The sequence below is a fragment of the Ictalurus punctatus genome, chromosome 19 (assembly GCF_001660625.3).
Source record: "Ictalurus punctatus breed USDA103 chromosome 19, Coco_2.0, whole genome shotgun sequence".
In the NCBI taxonomy this organism is placed as follows: domain Eukaryota; kingdom Metazoa; phylum Chordata; class Actinopteri; order Siluriformes; family Ictaluridae; genus Ictalurus; species Ictalurus punctatus.
Window position 1 is genome coordinate 22,657,943 of NC_030434.2, and position 20,284 is coordinate 22,678,226.

The window sequence follows — 20,284 nt, forward strand, 5'->3', positions numbered from 1 at the left end:
TTGTTTTCATCTCAGCAGTCTATGGTTTTTGCATGCTGGTGTCTGCATCTTTCCACAAAACAATCTGTATCTATAGATAATCACTGCTGGGGTTTTTTCCCCCACTATAGGCAAGGCTCAGCTGGGCTTGCAACTCATCATAATTCATTGGAAGACACATTCATTGGAAGCTTTGTAGCTCTGACAGAGAGAGGTCCAATTATCATGCTGAACCAAATCTCTCACAGGTGCAGAGAGGAAAGAGCGCAGGGTTACTGACTCAGCTCTCAATTGCTGTTGGCTTGTACCAACTGTAGAGATTGCAAGGGGGTGGGATGCGCACATGTTATTGTCTGTTTGGATGAAAGCTTTGATGATGATTGTTTGTAAGCATGTAATGTCATGGTATCTGTGCAGATTACCCCGCTGCGAGGGCCTCGGGAAGGGGGTACATTGGTGACGATCCGTGGAGAGAACCTCGGCCTGGATTTTCACGAGATCCAGGGCAACGTTAAGGTGGCCAACGTTGAGTGCACACCTGTACCAGAGGGATACATCCCTGCTGAACAGTGAGTTTCTCAAATCTCAAAACACTGTCTAAACATTCCAGCTCAATTTCCCTGCAGATTAGTTCCAGATACAATTAAATTAGTGCTGTAAGAATTCATTTAACGCTCTGGCCATGTTTCATTTTCATTTGGCAGATCTAGAATAGCATTTTTTTTTAATGTAGCTCTTGGGGTTTTTTTAGGTGTGAGGTTTTTTTTTTATATTATTATTATTGTTATTATTATTATTATTATTATTATAAATTATGTATACTCAAGTAAAAACATTTATTTTCAAATTTACAATGTTCTTAGTAAGACCAAGTGATGCTATGCCGTATTTGTGACTTGCTTCCTTCCTACCTCAAATTGTTTACATGATGGCTGGGAAAGATTTGTGCGCTAGAAAGCTAGCACTTGTTGCATTTTTGCAGTCAAACCCTACCACCAAGGGTTTCCCTTTCAGCAAAAGTTCCAAGTAGAACTCTTTTGGTCACGAACAACCCTTAACTATCCAAAGAACCATTTAAAACAACCATCATTTTTGTCAGTATTGTTTGTGCACCATTGTCTTATTCATCTATGTTAGGCTGTATATGTAAGTGCAGATGTGTAAATCGTTCATTAGAAAATCTTCGTATTCTATATTATCAGAATCACCTAGTTTCTAAATGTATAATAAATATCTGTCTTTTTGCTGAACGATCTATATTTTAAACACCAATGAAATCTCAAAAATCTGCTTATAGTAAGCCTTAAAACATGCTGCAATTTCTTACTCTTGATTTGTACTATGCTTGCTGTTATATTAAAATGAATTTCAAGTCGAGGCGCTTAAGAAAATACAGGAATAACAAGTTTCTATTGAGGCCAGTTCAAATAGATTTTTTCCTTCTCAGAGGTTGAAAACATTCCAGTTCCCACTCTGTCACTGAACCATTATTTTACTTACTTACTTAACCTTTATTGTCCCCCTTGGCGGCAGTTTTTACATTATTTCACAGCCTCACAATTGGCATGTGGGTGAATTCTGAAAAGAAGGTCAGAAGGTGTTAATGTTCCATAACAGCAGCTCTGACAGTAGTTCTAAATGCATGACAAATGACAGGCTTATATTAATACACTCTATAGTATCATCTTATACAGAGACTTTGACATTTATTTATCAATTATGGAAGGAGTCCCCAGTGTCAACGCTTTGTAACAGTCACGCTTTGTAACTTTTCTGACACAGGAAAGTCTTCAGAGACGTTTGGGCTTTTATTCCTTTATTCTATACTCATATAGAGTAGTATATAGAGTTGAGGCAGATGATGAAAGTCTGAGTTTCATTCATGATGGACTCCAGTAAAAAAAAAAAAAAAAAAAGAAGTTCCACTTCATTACAACTCTTTTTTAGTTTTAGATTATTCACTCTGACCATTTCTGTCTCCATCTTTCGAGCCTGTACGGTTTGAACCGAGTCTGAACCATCCATGCATTGCCTTAATCCGTCTGTGGACTCTATGGAGCGAGTGATAGGATCAGGACTGAAGGCAGAGACGAGTATTAAAGCAACTTTTAATCCCAGGTCAGGACAGAGGAAATAATTACATCTTATTTTGGTGAGGATTTGAAGAGCTGTGACTGACTGATGGAACAGAAATTATTATTACTTTATTATTACCCTGACCTAAAAAAAAATCTTTCTGTTATTTTGGGTTTTTTTCCCCCTTCCAGTCCTGCAGAATTGTGGCATTCAAAGCAGTGATAAGCCTCTTACGGTGTTGTGTGATAAGTTTTGGTTTGTGAAGACGGAATGAGGAGATTACAGACTGCATTAACTTTTCACTCTGTAATCTTCCACTATTGTTATTATACAGATGACAGTCTGGAAGAGGAAGCAATTTTTAATTTTTTTAAAGGTTAAAATGTTTCGAAGACATTTTATATGTTTGTGTGCATTGTACAGGATCGTATGCGAGATGGGAAAAGCCGAGTCGAGTCATTATGCCGGAAATATCCAAGTCTGCGTAGGGGATTGTCAGCCCGAGTTCAAGGCCGAGTCCTCCAAGTACTACTACTTTGTGGTGAGTTCATTCTGCTGACATAGTGATTTACAAGATTAAACCGAGAGAATGCGCAGATCTTAATCGTGTCCGTGTAATTAAAGACCTTCGCCAATTACAGGCTTAAGCGTGCTTGGATTTACTGTGGAGCCACCTCGTAAAAAGGGCTGAGACTCGGTCCGTGTGAATCTCCGTATGTCCTGGTCGTAATGTTATTACACAGAGGGATCGTCCTGTAATGAATGTGGCTAAGCTGTTCATAAAAATCCCTCTCTCTCTCACTCTCTCTCACTTTACCACACAAACCAATAGAAAACACTTTAATCTTAAGAATACGGGCGATCTTTAACCCCTGTATTGATCTGGAGTATAATCATCCCCATTAACCTCACGTTATACACACCATTATACCACAGTGCTGTGGAATTCTCTATTCGGATTGGTCAGATTGTCAGTGTTGGTTAATTTTCTATAACAGTAGCTCGGACAGTATTGGCAGCTGTAATTCAAGTCACAGGTTTAGATTAATGGACTCGTTCTAATTCGGTATTGTTTCTATAGTAACGGCTCATTCAGAGGAACTTGTATGGCAGAATCTAAGGCTAATAAGAAACCGATAAACAGAAATCCAGTATCCAGTGCCAGAGATAAACAGATCAAAAATACAACATGTCATTCGTTAATGAATTAGAAATTGTAACCTTTTTTGAAAAATCCCTGTGGTGCAGTATAAAAGGAAGGAAATGCTTCTGTATAAGTGCTGTATAACAGTAACTTTGCATCAGGCTGCATGACACTGCTCCCTCATTGATTATTTTTCTATAACAGCTCATCGCCAGATGTCTTATTCCTTATTTATCACTTTTATCCATGCATTAATGGCCTTCATTGTTCCTATAATTGGATTATGAGATTGAAATCTTTAAAAAGGCAACTGATCCAATGGTAGGCTGAATGATATATAATGTCGTGATTTTTCCTCCACCCCTACACAGGTCCCCAGACTGCACTCTCTGAAGCCCAGCCGCGGTCCCGTATCCGGAGGCACCATCGTCAACATCACAGGAAGCAATCTGGACTCCGGAAGCAACGTGTCCATCATGTTCAAGGACCAGAAGTGCACTTACCACAGGTATAGCATCCAGCAGTCCAAAGAGGACACGATTTACAGCATTCAAGGAGGGCGGATGGGGCGGTAGCGTCATAAAACAGCGGGAACGGATCAATAGTGACATTAAGACCAGGCAGAGTTCCTGAGCCCTAATCAATAAAGACACTCGCAATCACACCTCGCTTCTGCTAAGCCGGCAAAATGCGTCAGTCTCTGGTTTGCTTTGACGTCTCTGTCTTTGAGGGAGGGGTTTTTTCCACTTGATTTATTTTGCATCGTGCTGGTGTTAAATAAATCAAGACTGTGGTATTGTGAGTTTGGTGTGAAACAGCTATTTAGTTATAGTATTGTCAAAAAGTCACATGGATTTCACAAGGCTTTTTTTTTGTTTGTTTGTTTGTTTTTTTTTGTTTTTTACCTGCGATTAGATGAAAAACATAAGTAGATTTCACCTATGCGTCACACCAGTTATTTATGTGAGAAAATGGCATGCGAGGAAAATAAAACCCGGTGAAAAATTAACAGTTGAAAATTGTGCGAGAGATCACATGCGCAAAAATAAAACACATTCACTACATGTGAAAAAATGATTTGAGAAGTTTATGTGAGAAAATAAAGACACATGCTGTATATGTGAATAATGAGTGTGGGTGAAAATAAATGAAACGTGTAAGAAATCCCAGGCGAAAATGAAAACATTGTTAAAAAAAAAAAAAGAAAGAAAAGAAAAGAAAAAATATCGCCTTAGTAAATGAATTGAAGGAAAACACACGCTCTACATGTGAAAAATGATTTGTGTGAAACATGATTAATTACATGTGACTTTTCTCTTATATAAATATAATAAACTGTGAAATAACTGAAATATTGTGTTTGATCATGCAGACGAGGGGGTCAGTGGATCACGTGTCGCTCTCACGCGTCGACTCAAGGCACCGGGGAAGTAACCGTATCTGTGTATGTAGACAAGGCCCACATCCAGAAGGACCTCCATTTTGAGTACGTAGAAGATCCGACCATCACCAAGCTGGAACCAGAATGGAGCATTTTCAGGTGTGTCAGCTGAATAGGAGTTACAAATTGTGATTTCTAAGCTGGTTTAAATAAGCATAATAGTGTTATAAGCTGCACCACTAAATGAGAAACTGTGTTGCTCTGTATAAAAGTGGAAACACACCAGTGACCGTGACCGGAACCAACCTGGACATCATCCAGAACCCACAAATCAGAGCCAAGTACAACACCCAGGAGACAACCAACGTAAGTTCAAACATCATGTTCACCGTGTCGTAATAGATGTCCCGCTGTCCCAGTATGCATGTATAAGGCAATAAAGAAATATTTAGAAAAGATTCTCCAGATCTGGACCTCTAGGACGTTATTGTTTCTATAGTAACAACTTAGTTAAGGAATTACATAGTACACATAAATTAGGTTTATTGTTTTGTTTTTTTTTAAATGTGCATAAATGTGTGATTTTTGGAAGGAGTCCCCAGTGTCAGAGGTAAAGCTGTAACTTTAAGGTTTCTGACATGGGAAATTCTTCAGGACATTTTTTTGCCTTAATAACTGTACGTAAGAGAAAAAAAACTGTTGACGGACTGTCCGTAGCTGTTATAACATAATAATAGCAATAACAGGAACAAACTCGTTTTGCGGATGTTCCACAGCATTAAATGTACCTATAAATGGATAAATGTGTCATTCTTCATTCTTATTTATTTAAAAAATAATTATGTAAAAAAAATGTTAGTGTGTTAATTATGTCAAATGTTTATATATATATAGTGTGTGTGTGTGTGTGTGTGTGTGTGTGTATCATATAGAATAGTATATACATATAGTACATACATACATATAGAAGTGTTTTATACATATATTGTATCTTTATATGATGGTATACTACACTATATTATACTATTAATACACTGCACTATACTATACTAGTTGTTTTTATTTACTTTTTATTTTGTTTTCAGTTGGCAGTTTTTTATACTGCTCCATATTGCACTATACTATATTACTTTATGCTAATTTATACTATTTTGTACTATACTATGCTATACTGTGCTGTACTATTCTATACTATACTATATATTCTATACTATTCATTTTTATTAGATTTTTTGGTATATATTCAGCTCGCCAAGTGCATATAGATTTAGTCCAGAACACAGAATTTGTTTTGTTTTTTATTATAGATGTATTTTATACTATACTATATTATTTTATATGATACCATACTATATTATACTATAATTGTTTTTATTTTATTTTTTCCATTATATATATTCATTTGGATCCTGTCTCCACCCTGTGTGTGTGGAGTTTGCATGTTCTCCTCATGCTTGGGGGGTTTCCTAAGGGTACTCTGGTTTCCTCCCCCAGTCCAAAGACATTCAATGGAGGCTGATTGGCATGTCCAAAGCGTCCCTAGTGTGTGAATGCGTGTGCGATTGTGCCCTGTGATGGGTTGGCACTCCGCCCAGGTTGTTCCCCGCATACAGTTTTTGTACTATACTATACTATATTATACTATAAAGCATGAAACCTTTGTCCAGGAACTGTATGCACTGTAGGCCTATATATATATTCAGTTGGCCAAGTGCATACAGTTTCTGGACACAGGTTTCATGTTTTACATTGTTCCACATTGGGTAAAAATAGATTAAGATGGGTCATTTTCACCTGAATAGATTTAAAGGGTTAAACCCCCATTCAGGGTCAGTGAGTGCCCTGCTTTAACTCACACCTGCCCATTAGCTGGTCATTTCACCAACTCTCCATCTCCTGATGCACATTTGGCTCTTGCAATGTGGCGGCAGAACAGAGAAAGAGAATTTGATAAATAGAGAATAAAAGACAAGCAGCGAAACAGAGACGGAGCGCAGGAGGGCCGAACCAACCAACAGTGGCAACAATGTCCTCTTTTGCTTTGTGAGGGAGCGAGAAAAACGCCATAACATGGGAGACAGGAGTATCTCATTGCCTCCCTACAGAATGGACTCGTAGACGCATGGGAGGCTTGCATTCATAGAGACCTGATTGAAAGTCTGCAGAGACAAAAGAACGAAACGCTATCTCGCTGCCGTATCGCCCACACGAGCACATTGGGCATCTGTAGCGGCGATATGATAAGGCCTTGGCATGCTGCTGCTTGAACAGAAACAGAGCAGAAAATTCCCCTCCCTGCCATTCAAAGCTGCTGAATGGGGCAGTTTGTGGCAAGTCTTGTTCTCTTTTGGCTTTAATAGGCATCTCTCATAACCAGTTTGGACTGAGATTGAGGAAAGGTCATGTTCGGTAAAATGGCGCCCCCTGTGTGCAAACAATAGAAATCACTTCCTCTGATGTCATTTTGTAGGAGGACTTCAATGTCTGTTAGGATTTGTGAGCTTGAAGATATTGAGCGGAATTTTTTTTTGCAGCGAGCCACAAAACTAGATGAGCCCACGGAATTTATTGGCCTCACCAAACGTTTATATATAATATATATATATAAAAAGAAAGGCACATCAGCGTTGATTGATGCCGGACATGGGTTGCCTGACAGCAACAGTATATTTGACCTAGTCTTTTAGCACAAAGGCATGTAAGGAAGAACCTGATAAGGTGAGGGAGTGAGTAAGTGAGAGATAAAGCAAAGGAGATGGGTGATAGCATTGAGTGGGGTTTTTTTTGGAAGAAGTGAAGGTGACTGCGGTCAGTTGCGTAGCTCTGAGTCATTACCACAATAGCCCACATCAGAGGCTTGGATTTTAAAAGTGCCATTAATTTACCCCTCCTTTGAGGTGAAGGCTCAGATCAATGTGAGCTGGAGGGACTGCTGTTAAATCCGAGTTGAAATAGTGGGAATAGCGGTTGCCGCTGATAAACATTGCACATAGGAACGAGCCGTCCTCAAATACAGAAAAAGTTGCACCTGCTGTAACTTTTGTAGTGTTTGTGGAGGTATTTTATTAAAAACTTGCTCAAGTAAAAAGTGGAATTATTCTGCTAGTCAAAATTACGGTAGGATAAAAGGAATAAAACAGTAACGTTGCTTTATCCTGCAGCTGATTTTTATTTTTCCCATTAGAGCACAACATGTCATAAAAGTTCAAATGCACATAGGAATTGCACAGATTGAATAGGAAGAGCATCTAGTGAACGGCTGTTTTGAATGTAGAGGTCAGAGGAAGGCTGCATTCAAATCAAATAACCGTTCTGTACAACCGTGGTGAGCAGAAAAGCATTTCAGAATGCACAAAATGTCAAACCTTGAGGAGGATGGGCTACAAGAGCAGAAGACCACATCTGGTTCCACTCTTGTCAGCCAAAATTACAGTACTCTGAGGTTAGAGTGGACACAGGGGTGAGAGAGAAGTGAGGTGAGAAAAATACCAGGTGATGTTTTTACAGCGTATCCGATTTTGGTGAACCTGAGCACACTGTAGCCTCAGATTCCTGTACTTCGCTACAATTGAGCAGCGTGTCTATATAAACCTTGATATTAAATTGCCATGAGGTCATTACAGTATCTGTTGTATACAATCGATTTCATAAATCCAATCAACAATATTGATCAAACCTTTAATCTGAACATTAGTGCATATCGGGGGGTACGGTGGATTTGTGGTTAGCACGTTTGCCTCCCACCTCCAGGATTGGGGGGGTTCAAATCCCGCCTCCACACCGTGTACACAGAGCTTGCATGTTCTCCTCGTTCTTCAGGGGTTTCTTCCGGGTACTCCGGTTTCCTCCAATAGTCCATGCATTGTAGGCTGATTGGCCATGGGATAGGCTCCAGGCTCCCCTGTGATCCTGTGTAGGATAAGCGGTACAGAAAATGGATGGATGGATGGATTAATGTACATCTTCACACACGTGCTCTCCTGGTGTGTCCTGTACAGTTTTGCCAGGTGCTCAGTTCCACCACGATGCTGTGCCAAGCCCCAGCGCTGCCCGGTGGCCTGAGCAGGCAGAAGGAAGTAGTGGAGAAACCTGACGAGTTCGGTTTCATCCTCGACAACGTGCAAGCTGTGTTGGCTCTCAAGAACATCAACTTCCTGTATTACCCCAACCCCGTGTTCGAGCCTCTCAGTGCATCTGGAGTGCAGGAGCTCAAGCCTGGATCTCCCATTATTCTGAAGGTATACTTACTTACATCCACATGTATCAATTATCAGAAAACACATTATTTAAAATCTTGTAATAAATGTAGTACTAATACTAACGATGAATGCAGCAATACCATTGTTTACTATTGTTTGTTTTTAGGTACTCGTGTATCAGACTGCTACCAGTATCGGTATCAGTGCATCCATATTTTAACCAATACGTTGTACATAAACGAGTGTGCACAATGTGTGTTTCAGGGCCGGAACTTCCTCCCCCTTACCCCCGGTGGCAACGGCAAACTGAACTACACCGTTCTGATCGGAGAAAAGCCCTGCGCATTAACCGTATCTGACACCCAGCTGCTGTGTGAATCGCCAAATCTAACTGGACGTCACAAAGTTCTGGTGAGTGAGCACAGTATTATGGGTAATTCATCACATCATATCCCATCTCAGCCTCGTTCCTCAATAGATTAGCATACTATTGTATTATTGTTATTGTCTGGCCTTGAAGGCAGGTGAAGGGAGAACAAATAGCTTCTTAGTATGACATATGAGAGCAGAACAGAACCTAATAATGGCTCTGTTTGTGATTTGGAGTGGGAGTGTGAGGCTGACGCCACCTGGCCTGCTGACAGACGAATGGCAGACAGAATCGCAGATCCGTTTACCATCACAAACACGCAAACACAGCTGGCATTGTGTGTCCGTCTGCTGCTGCCTCTGTTTGCTCAATGTTACGCAGCAAAATGCCAGCTTTTTGGTCAAAAATCTCAGACATCATATTTAGGAATATAGCTGAACTGTGCTCATGTAATATCTGTATAAATATAAAATACCTATAAATATTTGTGTAGGTGTGTTTGTGTCAGACTAGTCTCACATTGAAGGTGTAATGCACAGTTACTTACTGTGTGCACTGTAAATGGTGATTGTAGGCTCAACAAATCAGGAGAGGACAGAAAGACATATTAATAGCATAGGACAAGATGAGGAAGGGCAGGATAGGACAGGAGACCACAGAATAGGATATGATAGGGTAGGACTGGACAAGACAGGACCAGTCAGGACTGGGTAGAATAGGACATGACAGGACAGGAAAGGAGGATTCAAGACTGGCTGACAAGCGATATGTAAATGGAAGTTGCAGGCTAAATATAATAGGACATGACAAGATATTACATGACTGAATAGGACAGGGTTAGACTAGATAGGCCAGCAGAGCACATGATAGGATAGGATAGGATCAGATAGGAAAGCACACGATAGGATAGGATATGATCAGACAGGAAAGCACACGATAGGATAGGATTGGACAGCAGGATAGGATAGGATCAGAGAGGAAAGCTCATGATAGGATAGGATTGGACAACAGGATAGGATATGATCAGACAGGAAAGCACATGATAGGATAGGAATGGACAGGAGGATAGGATATGATCAGACAGGAAAGCACACGATAGGATCGGATTGGGCAGAAGGATAGGCTAGGATCAGAGAGGAAAGTTCATGATAGGATAGGATTGGACAGCAGGATAGGATAGGATAATATAGAATCAGACAGGACAGAACATGATAGGATAGGATAGGATAATATAGAATCAGACAGGACAGAACATGATAGGATAGGATAGGATAATATAGAATCAGACAGGACAGAACATGATAGGATAGGATAGGATAGGATCAGAGAGGAAAGCTCATGATAGGATAGGATTGGACAGCCGGATAGGATAGGATCAGACAGGAAAGCACACGATAGGATCAGATTGGACAGAAGGATAGGATAGGATCAGACAGGAAAACACACAATAGGATCGGATTGGATAGAAGGATAGGAAAGGATCAGACAGGAAAGCATACGATAGGATAGGATTGGAGAGCAGGATAGGATAGGATAAGATAGGATCAGACAGGACAGAACATGATAGGATAGGATTGGACAGAAGGATAGGATAAGATCAGACAGCAAAGCACACAATAGGATTGGATTGGACAGAAGGAAAGGAAAATATCAGACAGGAAAGTATATGATAGGATAGAATTGGACAGCAGGATAGGATGAAACAGCAAAGTATACGATAGGATAGGATAGGATCAGACAGGACAGCACATAATCGGATATGATTGGACAGCTGGATAGGATAGGATAGGATAGGATAGGTTGGGACAACACATGATAGCATAAAAAAGGATAGGGCAGGACTAAACACTACAGGACAGGACAAGGACATCACATGGTAAAGCAGGACAGGGCATAACAGATCCAGACTACGAGAACAGTTTTTTATGGCACTTTTGGGTTAAACACGTCTGGACAGAACAAGGACAAGGACATGACTGAACAGAACAGGACAGGACTGACCAGGACGGGACTCAACCGGACAGAACAGGCCCAGACAGGACAGCAGAGGACGGGATGTAATAGGACAGAACAGGGCAAAGCAAACAAGACTTTATGTGGGAAATTGCTATCATCTTATGCAACATTTACGAAACAATAGTATAAAAAGCACAATAATGTAAAATACATGCAATGAACCAATAATGAAAAACTAATCTGACACAATAAATACCACAGTATACACAAAAAATACAACATTACACACAATAAATACCACAGTACACACAATAAATACCACAGTATACACAAAAAATACATTACACACAATAAATACCACAGTACACACAATAAATACCACAGTATACACAATAAATACCACAGTACACACAATAAATACCACATTACACACAATAAATACCACATTACACACAATAAATACCACAGTGCACACAATAAATACCACAGTATACACAAAAAATACATTACACACAATAAATACCACAGTACACACAATAAATACCACAGTATACGCAAAAAATACCACATTACACACAAAAAATACCACATTACACACAATAAATACCACAGTACACACAATAAATACCACAGTATACACAATAAATACCACAGTGAACACAATAAATACCACAATGCACACAATAAATACCACAGTATACACAAAAAATACCTCAGTGCACACAATAAATACCACAGTGAACACAAAAAATACCTCAGTATACACAAAAAATACAACATTACACACAATAAATACCACAGTATACACAAAAAATACCTCAGTATACACAAAAAATACATTACACACAATAAATACAACATTACACACAATAAATACCACATTACACATAATAAATACCACATTACACACAATAAATACCACATTACACACAATAAATACCACAGTACACACAGTAAATACCACAATACACACAATAAATACCACAGTACACACAATGAATACCACATTACACACAATAAATACCACAGTATACACAATAAATACCACATTACACACAATAAATACCACAGTACACACAATAAATACCACAGTACACACATTACACACAATAAATACCACATTACACACAATAAATACCACAGTACACACATTACACACAATAAATACCACATTACACACAATAAATACCACAGTACACACATTACACACAATAAATACCACATTACACACAATAAATACCACAGTATACACAATAAATACCACATTACACACAATAAATACCACATTACACACAATAAATACCACAGTACACACATTACACACAATAAATACCACATTACACACAATAAATACCACAGTATACACAATAAATACCACATTACACACAATAAATACCACATTACACACAATAAATACCACAGTACACACATTACACACAATAAATACCACATTACACACAATAAATACCACAGTATACACAATAAATACCACATTACACACAATACATACCACAGTATACACAATAAATACCACAGTACACAAAATAAATACCACATTACACACAATAAATACCACATTACACACAATAAATACCACATTACACACATTACACACAATAAATACCACATTACACACAATAAATACCACAATATACACAATAAATACCACATTACACACAATAAATACCACATTACACACAATAAATACCACAGTACACACATTACACACAATAAATACCACAGTATACACAATAAATACCACATTACACACAATACATACCACAGTATACACAATAAATACCACAGTACACAAAATAAATACCACATTACACACAATAAATACCACAGTGCACACAATAAATACCACAATACACACAATACATACCACAGTATACACAATAAATACCACAGTACACACAATAAATACCACAATACATACAATACATACCACAGTATATACAATAAATACCACATTACATATCATAAATAGCATATAACATCATCAATGAACAACAATCACCAGTCTAAATTATTTCAAGTTGATTTCACTAACCAATGATCTGTAAGAGCAGCAATGATAGTAAATATACATGTATGCTAAAAATACTGAAATACTTTATTTTATTTATACTGTTCCGCTTAGCATTGTTTCACCACATTGACATTTTTTATCTAGTAACTGACTTTCTTATTTGTTTTGTTTTGTTTTCTCTTCTGTATTACTACATGATTAGATTTTACTTACAGTAGATACAGAAAGCAAGTGATAACACAAACAAATTTAAAAAATTTATTCAAGACGCATGTAGTAGCATATCTGATGTTATGTGAAATCAATACAATATGATGCAATGTTTTTCTTTATGTGTGTGTGTGTATTAGGCGCGTGTGGGTGGCATCGAGTTTTCCCCTGGTGTGGTCCACATCACCTCCGACAGCCCCCTCAGCAGCACTGCTATCATCAGCATCACCGGAGCCGGATGCCTTCTCATCCTCTTCATCATCATCGTACTCATTGCCTACAAGCGCAAGTCCCGCGAAAGTGACCTGACCCTAAAACGCCTGCAGATGCAGATGGACAACCTGGAATCCAGAGTGGCGCTGGAGTGTAAAGAAGGTGGGCAGTGGAGCGCTAGACTGTGTGTGCAATTAAGGGAAGGTTAAAGTGGTTCAGTGAGTGATGTGTGAACAGTAAACATTATGAAGTTTTCGTGTTTCAGCTGTAATGCATTTGGAATTCGTGCATGAATAGTAACAGCTAGTGAATCACTTCTTTCAACAAATTTCTCAGTTGCCTCAGACTTCAGAAGCAAAATTGAATGAATTTCAGGTGTCAAAACCAAATACCTAGGTCTGAAGCTTTGATTTAAAATGGACTGCGCTTTGAATTGTAAGCCGCTCATACAAACACATATTTAGGGCCAGGATACCAAGCAACTCGTGTTCGCCATTTGAGTAAAAAATTTTTTTAAAATAATAATAAAAGTATACGTCTTATATTCTCTACAACTTAATGACCTCGTCATTAAGAGTTGTATTAGCGTAATAATATTTGAAGGCTGAGACAGTCATGGCAAAAGTTCTTTTCTTCACTGAGAGTCCACGGGGGTACAAACTTTTGCACACAACTTTATATATTTATTTACAGTACATGACCTTGTTATATTGAGCAAATTGAGGATGGTGAAGCCCCCTGAGGCGCTATAGGTCTTAGAATTAATAGCATATTGTTAATCACAGGAATTATCGACTAGCGCACGGTTTTCTGGTGTGTTCAGTTAAAGCACAACATGTTAGCACTTAAGTGTTTCTTTGACTACCAAGGGAAATTACTGTTTATAGAAAAATAAATGCTTTCAGTAAGCTCAAATGGCTTGCTAAAGTAGCAGGTTAAACAGGATAAAAGCATCGTGCTTGCCTTAGCATTTAAAACAATATGGAGTGCGTTGAATTAAACGCTTATGCACGGGTGTGACACAATTGTGACCAAACACAAAGGCAAAAATAGGACTCACTATGTTAACAGAGCAAAAGTGCAATAGCTGCTAATAAAAGCACGTAATTGTGTCATTTCTATTGATTAATTTAAATACACTGCTCAGTTCTAATGGCTTATTTCTGTGTTTGTTTTCCCCTCCAGCATTTGCAGAGCTGCAGACAGATATTAATGAGTTGACCAGTGACCTGGATGGAGCGGGGATCCCGTTTCTGGACTACAGAACCTACACCATGCGTGTTCTCTTCCCTGGCATCGAGGAACATCCTGTTCTTAGAGACCTGGAGGTTAGCCATCTTCTACAGCACATATGTTAACATGGCTAACACTGAATGATAACTGCAGAGGGATTTCTGTAATGCTAATTCGATCCTCAGGAGCTTTGAAGAAGGGACAAAACCAGGAAATACTACATACAGAAATAGAAAATAAAATACTAGGGAATCACAGCTTAGAATTAACAGCATGAATAAACGATAAGACTTTGCAAAGAAACATCAGACAAGCTAATCAAAAGCACTAAACACAGAACAGGTGAACACAGTAGGTTAACAACTAGTTGCTGAGAGGTGGAATTTGTAGCAAAACATGTCCGCTGAGGACGTCACTAACGCTACTGTAGTAGCGGTTTGGAACTAGGAAGTGGAATTTTATGTAGCGAACACAGACGAGCAGAGTCATGTCTGTCTCAGTGTGATTATAGGAAAATAAGCACTCTTGAAATCAGCTCCACCAATCAGATGAGTGGACCGGAGCTAACTGTTGTGTATATTGAGTTTTATCAGTGTAACCTTTAGCAATGTACTTTTTTTGTCAACAACCTAAGCTAGTTAACGCTAGTTAGCATATCTATTTTTAAATATGCAGTCATCAGATCTTGTTCTAATGTTGGTGTTTCTGTTTAATAATAGAAAAAGATAGCGGTTTTTATCAGGTGGATGATTTCTGAGTGATTTCTGATGATTTCTCCAGAGTTGGCGGTTCAAATCCCACTTGCGTTGTAGGCTGATTGGAATTTCCAAATCGTCTGTAGTGTGTGAACGTGTATGCGATTGTGCCCTGTGATGGTTTGGCACCCCATCCAGGATGTCCCCCGCCTCGTGCCCCGAGTTCCCTGGGATAGGCTCCAGGCTTCCCGCGACCCTGTGTAGGATAAGCAGTACAGAAAATGGATGGATGGATGGATGGATTTTTTGTGTGAGTGTGTGTTTTAATCAGGGCACATCCTTCATTCATCATATCCCTTCACTCTAAGCTCAATTATACTGTATGAACCTTCTAAATTTTTTATCTGTCCCTTGCTAATCAGCTATCCAGATCTACCTGCCTCAGAGCGGAATTCACTTCTCAGAGCTCCAATTAGCCGTCCCAGCACAGATAATGAGTTAATGCATACTGACACCTCGTAATGATGGACAGAATATTTCACATTGATGGACAGAATATTTAAGTAGTCTTCCTCTTTCTCTCTCTCTCTCTCTCTCACTTTCTTTTTCAAAGACATAATGAGCTGTGCCGAGATTCACAATTACTCACTTGTTAATCGCAGTAATGATGTGACACAACTGTTTTGTGAGCAGAGGGAGGGAAATGAAAAGCCTAACAGAGAGAAGTCTACGGGACGCCGCGGGTTGTTTATACCCAGTTATGACATTGATGGACATTACTAATCGAATCTCTGCAGACAGGACGACTCTTCCTAAAAGCCGAGGATAGATCCCTATGCCTGACGAGCTCAGGTTTTAATAAGCTACATTAATTAAGCTTTAATTGGAGATAAACATGCCCTCTCTGGAGGAGTTTATAGTGAAACCTGATCTAATGAAAGTTGCAGGCAGATTACGTCTGGATGCTGGCAGGTTTTTAATGGTTATTGATGCTACAAATGGAACCCATTAGCATACGACTGCATCATCAATTACCTATCATACGTTTCTGGGATCAGATTTTAGCTAGATTATTTATTTTATTTTATTATTTTTATTTTACCAGAGAACATTTTGAAAGTATGTCTTTGTGGAGCCTAATGTAATGTTTTCCAAGTGTCTTTTTTTTATTTTTAATTAATGCTTAGTAATCAGTAAAAAAATTAAATAAAAGGTTGTTTTATGTAAATATGTTATATATTACCAAATACAATCATCCTAAATTAAAGGCAAATTTCTTTGTATGTTTTAATATAAGATTATTATGAAAATATGCGAATATTTATATTATAGGCATTATTAGATATTTCAAGGTTGAAATTGTCTTATTCTACTGGTGATCCAGGGTTCTATCATTTTGCTTCCTTGAAAAAAAGAAATAAAAGAAGCAAAATTATCTGCTGAATATCTGAATACGATTTTAAAATATTTTTTTTTTTAGCCTCCCAATTAGTGATGAATAAATAAATAAACAGATAAATAACTAAATAAATAAGGAGGAAAAATATGAATAGGTTTAATAATCAAATAATAAAAAGTATTAGATAAATCTGCCTAAATGACACATTTTTTTTCTAACACTAAGCCTTGATTTGCCAAATTAGGACGTGAACATTTGGATATGAAAAGCTTAATGTAAGAAAAGATGAAAAGGACAATGTAATATTCTGATCATAGATCATTCAATTCAAATTTCTTTTTATAAGGTTAAAATTGACCATGAGAATAACATCCCTGGAACCAACTTTATATATATATAATTTTTTACATATATATTTTACATTTATTACATTTTATACATTGCCTTACAGGTGCCAGGCTACAGGCAGGAGCAGGTAGAAAAGGGTCTGAAGCTTTTTGGGCAGCTGATCAACAACAAGGTGTTCCTGCTGACCTTCATCCGTACGCTGGAGTCTCAGCGAGGCTTCTCCATGAGAGACCGCGGCAACGTGGCCTCGCTCATCATGACCGTGCTGCAGAGCAAGCTGGAGTACGCTACTGACGTCCTCAAACACCTCCTGTCCGACCTCATCGACAAGAACCTGGAGAGCAAGAACCACCCCAAGCTGCTGCTGCGCAGGTACGAGAGAGAAAACACGTGCACTTCTATATACAGTAGTGTATGTGCACGCTCATGTTTGCATCCTCAACTAAAATTTAATATCTACATTTTTTTTTCTGGATTTTGACTGCTCAAACCACAGCACTGATGAATTCTCGTTTCTGATTGGTCGAAAGTGGTGGTGATTCGTTTTCTATACCAGCAAAATTGCGCATCTGCAAATCACAGGTTTATATTAATGCGCTTGTTATAATATGTTAACATTTCTATAGCAACCGCTTACACGGGGACTTCTATAATGAAGGAAGGAGACTCCAGCTGCAGCCCTTAATAACACTCAGAGATAAAGCTGTTTCTTCAGGACGGGCGACGTTATTTACCGCATTGCGGTTTCTTTGTAACGTGACAAGCTGCATTTTTTTTAAGGAAAAACAATTTACAGCTGCTATAACATAAGCGATAGCACAAAATAACTTCTTTCAGAGGCATTCCACAACATTAAACAGATAAAAAGTACAACGTCACGCTTTAATAAATGAATAATGCTTAGCATTGGAAAATTGCTGATGTATAAGAGGAAGTTATAGGAGAATAATTAAACTATGAGCTGTAGCAGAAATTTGCACCACCCTGTTGTTGATTATTTTCCTCTAACAGCATGTCCCCCAAGTGTTTTATTCCTTACTTATACCTGCTTTTTTAAATAAATTTTAAAAAGCAGGTAAAAAAAGCACTTTGCTTTGAAAATCGGACACTTTGACGCATTAAACACTCTATTGCATAAATAATAATAATAATAATAATAATAATAATGATTGTATAGTATATTGCCATATACTCAGTCCCTCCAGAAATTTTTCAAAATTCCCACAGATTTTCCGTAGATTCGGGGGTCATGTGATGCCGTCACGACGCGCATTCAGCCGAAGTCCAACAACAAAAAACTCCGCAAGTTGCATCACAACAAAATCAAGCATTTTTGGCCGCAGCGATCACAAAAACCTCCGCGAAATCCTGTACGGACCGATTAATTCAGCTCCCTTCTAAAAATGTATAAACTAAGCAACATTACTGTATCTGCTGAAACTATTGTTTAAAAAAAAGTAATAATTTTATCATTATTTTATAACAATCTTATAATGAGAAATTACATAAATGTATCGAAATGATTCGTCTGTTTGTTTGTTTGTTTCTTTAAATCGAACACTCAATTTACTTAATTGTAGTACGTGAACAGTTTCAGCAGTTTAAAAGGTTACATTTCTGCAAGCTTTGCCAGATTGTGTCTCGCATATTTGCGCGATTTTGAAAACAAATCACCTTGCGCTGATTGATTTTAATACCATCTGGCTGTGGTTTTAGGTGTGAAAATGTGCCAATCTGGCAACCTGGATTCATCAAATCCTGACTCATCCACGCCAACATCTCATGCAAATCTCAAATATGGGTTCAGCTGTAGTTTATAAATACAACAGCATTATTTGAAGGGAGATGGCTGGTTTACAAGGAGGGTGTTATTTTTATTTTTATTCCCTGAAGGACTGAAGGCGTCCTCCCTCATCCTGCCTTAAAACAAGTACAGTACGTATAATATAAAACAAGACGAACGAACAGCGTACAGCTGAGTAATTTAGAAATGACGCAAAAGCCTCCTTCAGCGTGTCTTTATTTTATATGGCCTTAAATGTGAGCAAGTCACACAGAGGTGTTTTATGGCGAGTTTATGTTTGCATTATGTATGCGTTACGATTAAGGTTGTGCAGTGTGTGTGTGTGTCGTAATACTGAAGCTGATCTGGGTTGAACGTGTCGTCTAAATTGACCGACTTTAAGGATTTAACGCGCATTCGTATATTTTGATTCGATTCGTTCGAGCTAGCTTGAAAAAAAAAAGAGAAGTTTTCTAATGTCTAACAGCATACAGCATTAAAACTAATTTGTCTTGAAGCCCTTCAGCTCTGTAGAGTATATGTACCATACACTTATTATAAACAGTATAAACACAGTCGCCTCCATTAATTTCAACAGAATTCACTCAGCAGGACAATCTTTCCGGCTCCGCTCAAAGCCATGTCGTTAAATTTACCATGAAAGCCATCAATCATGATGCATGCCTTAAGATGCAACAGTAAATGAGAGCATTCACCGAGACATAGACGCAGTTCATCCGGGATATGTGAAGTTGTAAAGATATCCATATTCGTTTCCACTATTTTCCGGTGCTCAAGTTTTTTTTTTTCCGTTTTTTGAATTTTTTTATTTGACGGCGCCGTGGTATTTACGCCGGCATCGTGGGACAAGTTTATATTGTGGGAAATCATGATACAAGCCTGACTGACTCCAGATGCTACATAAAAACATAAAGAGGGGTGATGATGCCAGGAGAAAAGAGAGAAGGACAGAAATGACATGAAAAACATAAAACAGACTGACGCACATAAGCAAAGACATTTCCACGTCCCATATACCTCCTGAACAGCAGAGAGAGATATAGTCAGCTGCAGAATTATTGGCATCCTTCAAGAAAATGGACACAAATACAGCGCCCTCCACTAATATTGGCACCCTTGGTAAATATGAGCAAATAAGGCTGTGAAAAAGAGTCGTTATTGTTGAACCTTTTGATCTTTTGTTCAATAAATTCACAAAAAATACTCTGCTGTCATAGATATCCAACAATTACAAACACAACACAG

General features: G+C 38.4%; 1 protein-coding gene across 2 annotated transcripts in view; it reads left to right on the forward strand.

The window, feature by feature from the left end:
• The window catches only part of plxna4 (plexin A4), a 346,384-nt gene that overhangs the window by 275,592 nt on the left and 50,508 nt on the right, over positions 1 to 20,284 (forward strand). For both annotated transcript variants that reach the window (XM_017494514.3, XM_047162222.2), the window contains exons 13-22: positions 397 to 548; positions 2,479 to 2,596; positions 3,571 to 3,707; positions 4,572 to 4,739; positions 4,853 to 4,946; positions 8,579 to 8,818; positions 9,044 to 9,190; positions 13,488 to 13,722; positions 14,746 to 14,888; positions 17,339 to 17,607. In XM_017494514.3, the coding sequence (XP_017350003.1) occupies positions 397 to 548; positions 2,479 to 2,596; positions 3,571 to 3,707; positions 4,572 to 4,739; positions 4,853 to 4,946; positions 8,579 to 8,818; positions 9,044 to 9,190; positions 13,488 to 13,722; positions 14,746 to 14,888; positions 17,339 to 17,607 (1,703 nt within the window). The remainder of the gene's footprint in view (positions 1 to 396; positions 549 to 2,478; positions 2,597 to 3,570; positions 3,708 to 4,571; positions 4,740 to 4,852; positions 4,947 to 8,578; positions 8,819 to 9,043; positions 9,191 to 13,487; positions 13,723 to 14,745; positions 14,889 to 17,338; positions 17,608 to 20,284) is intronic.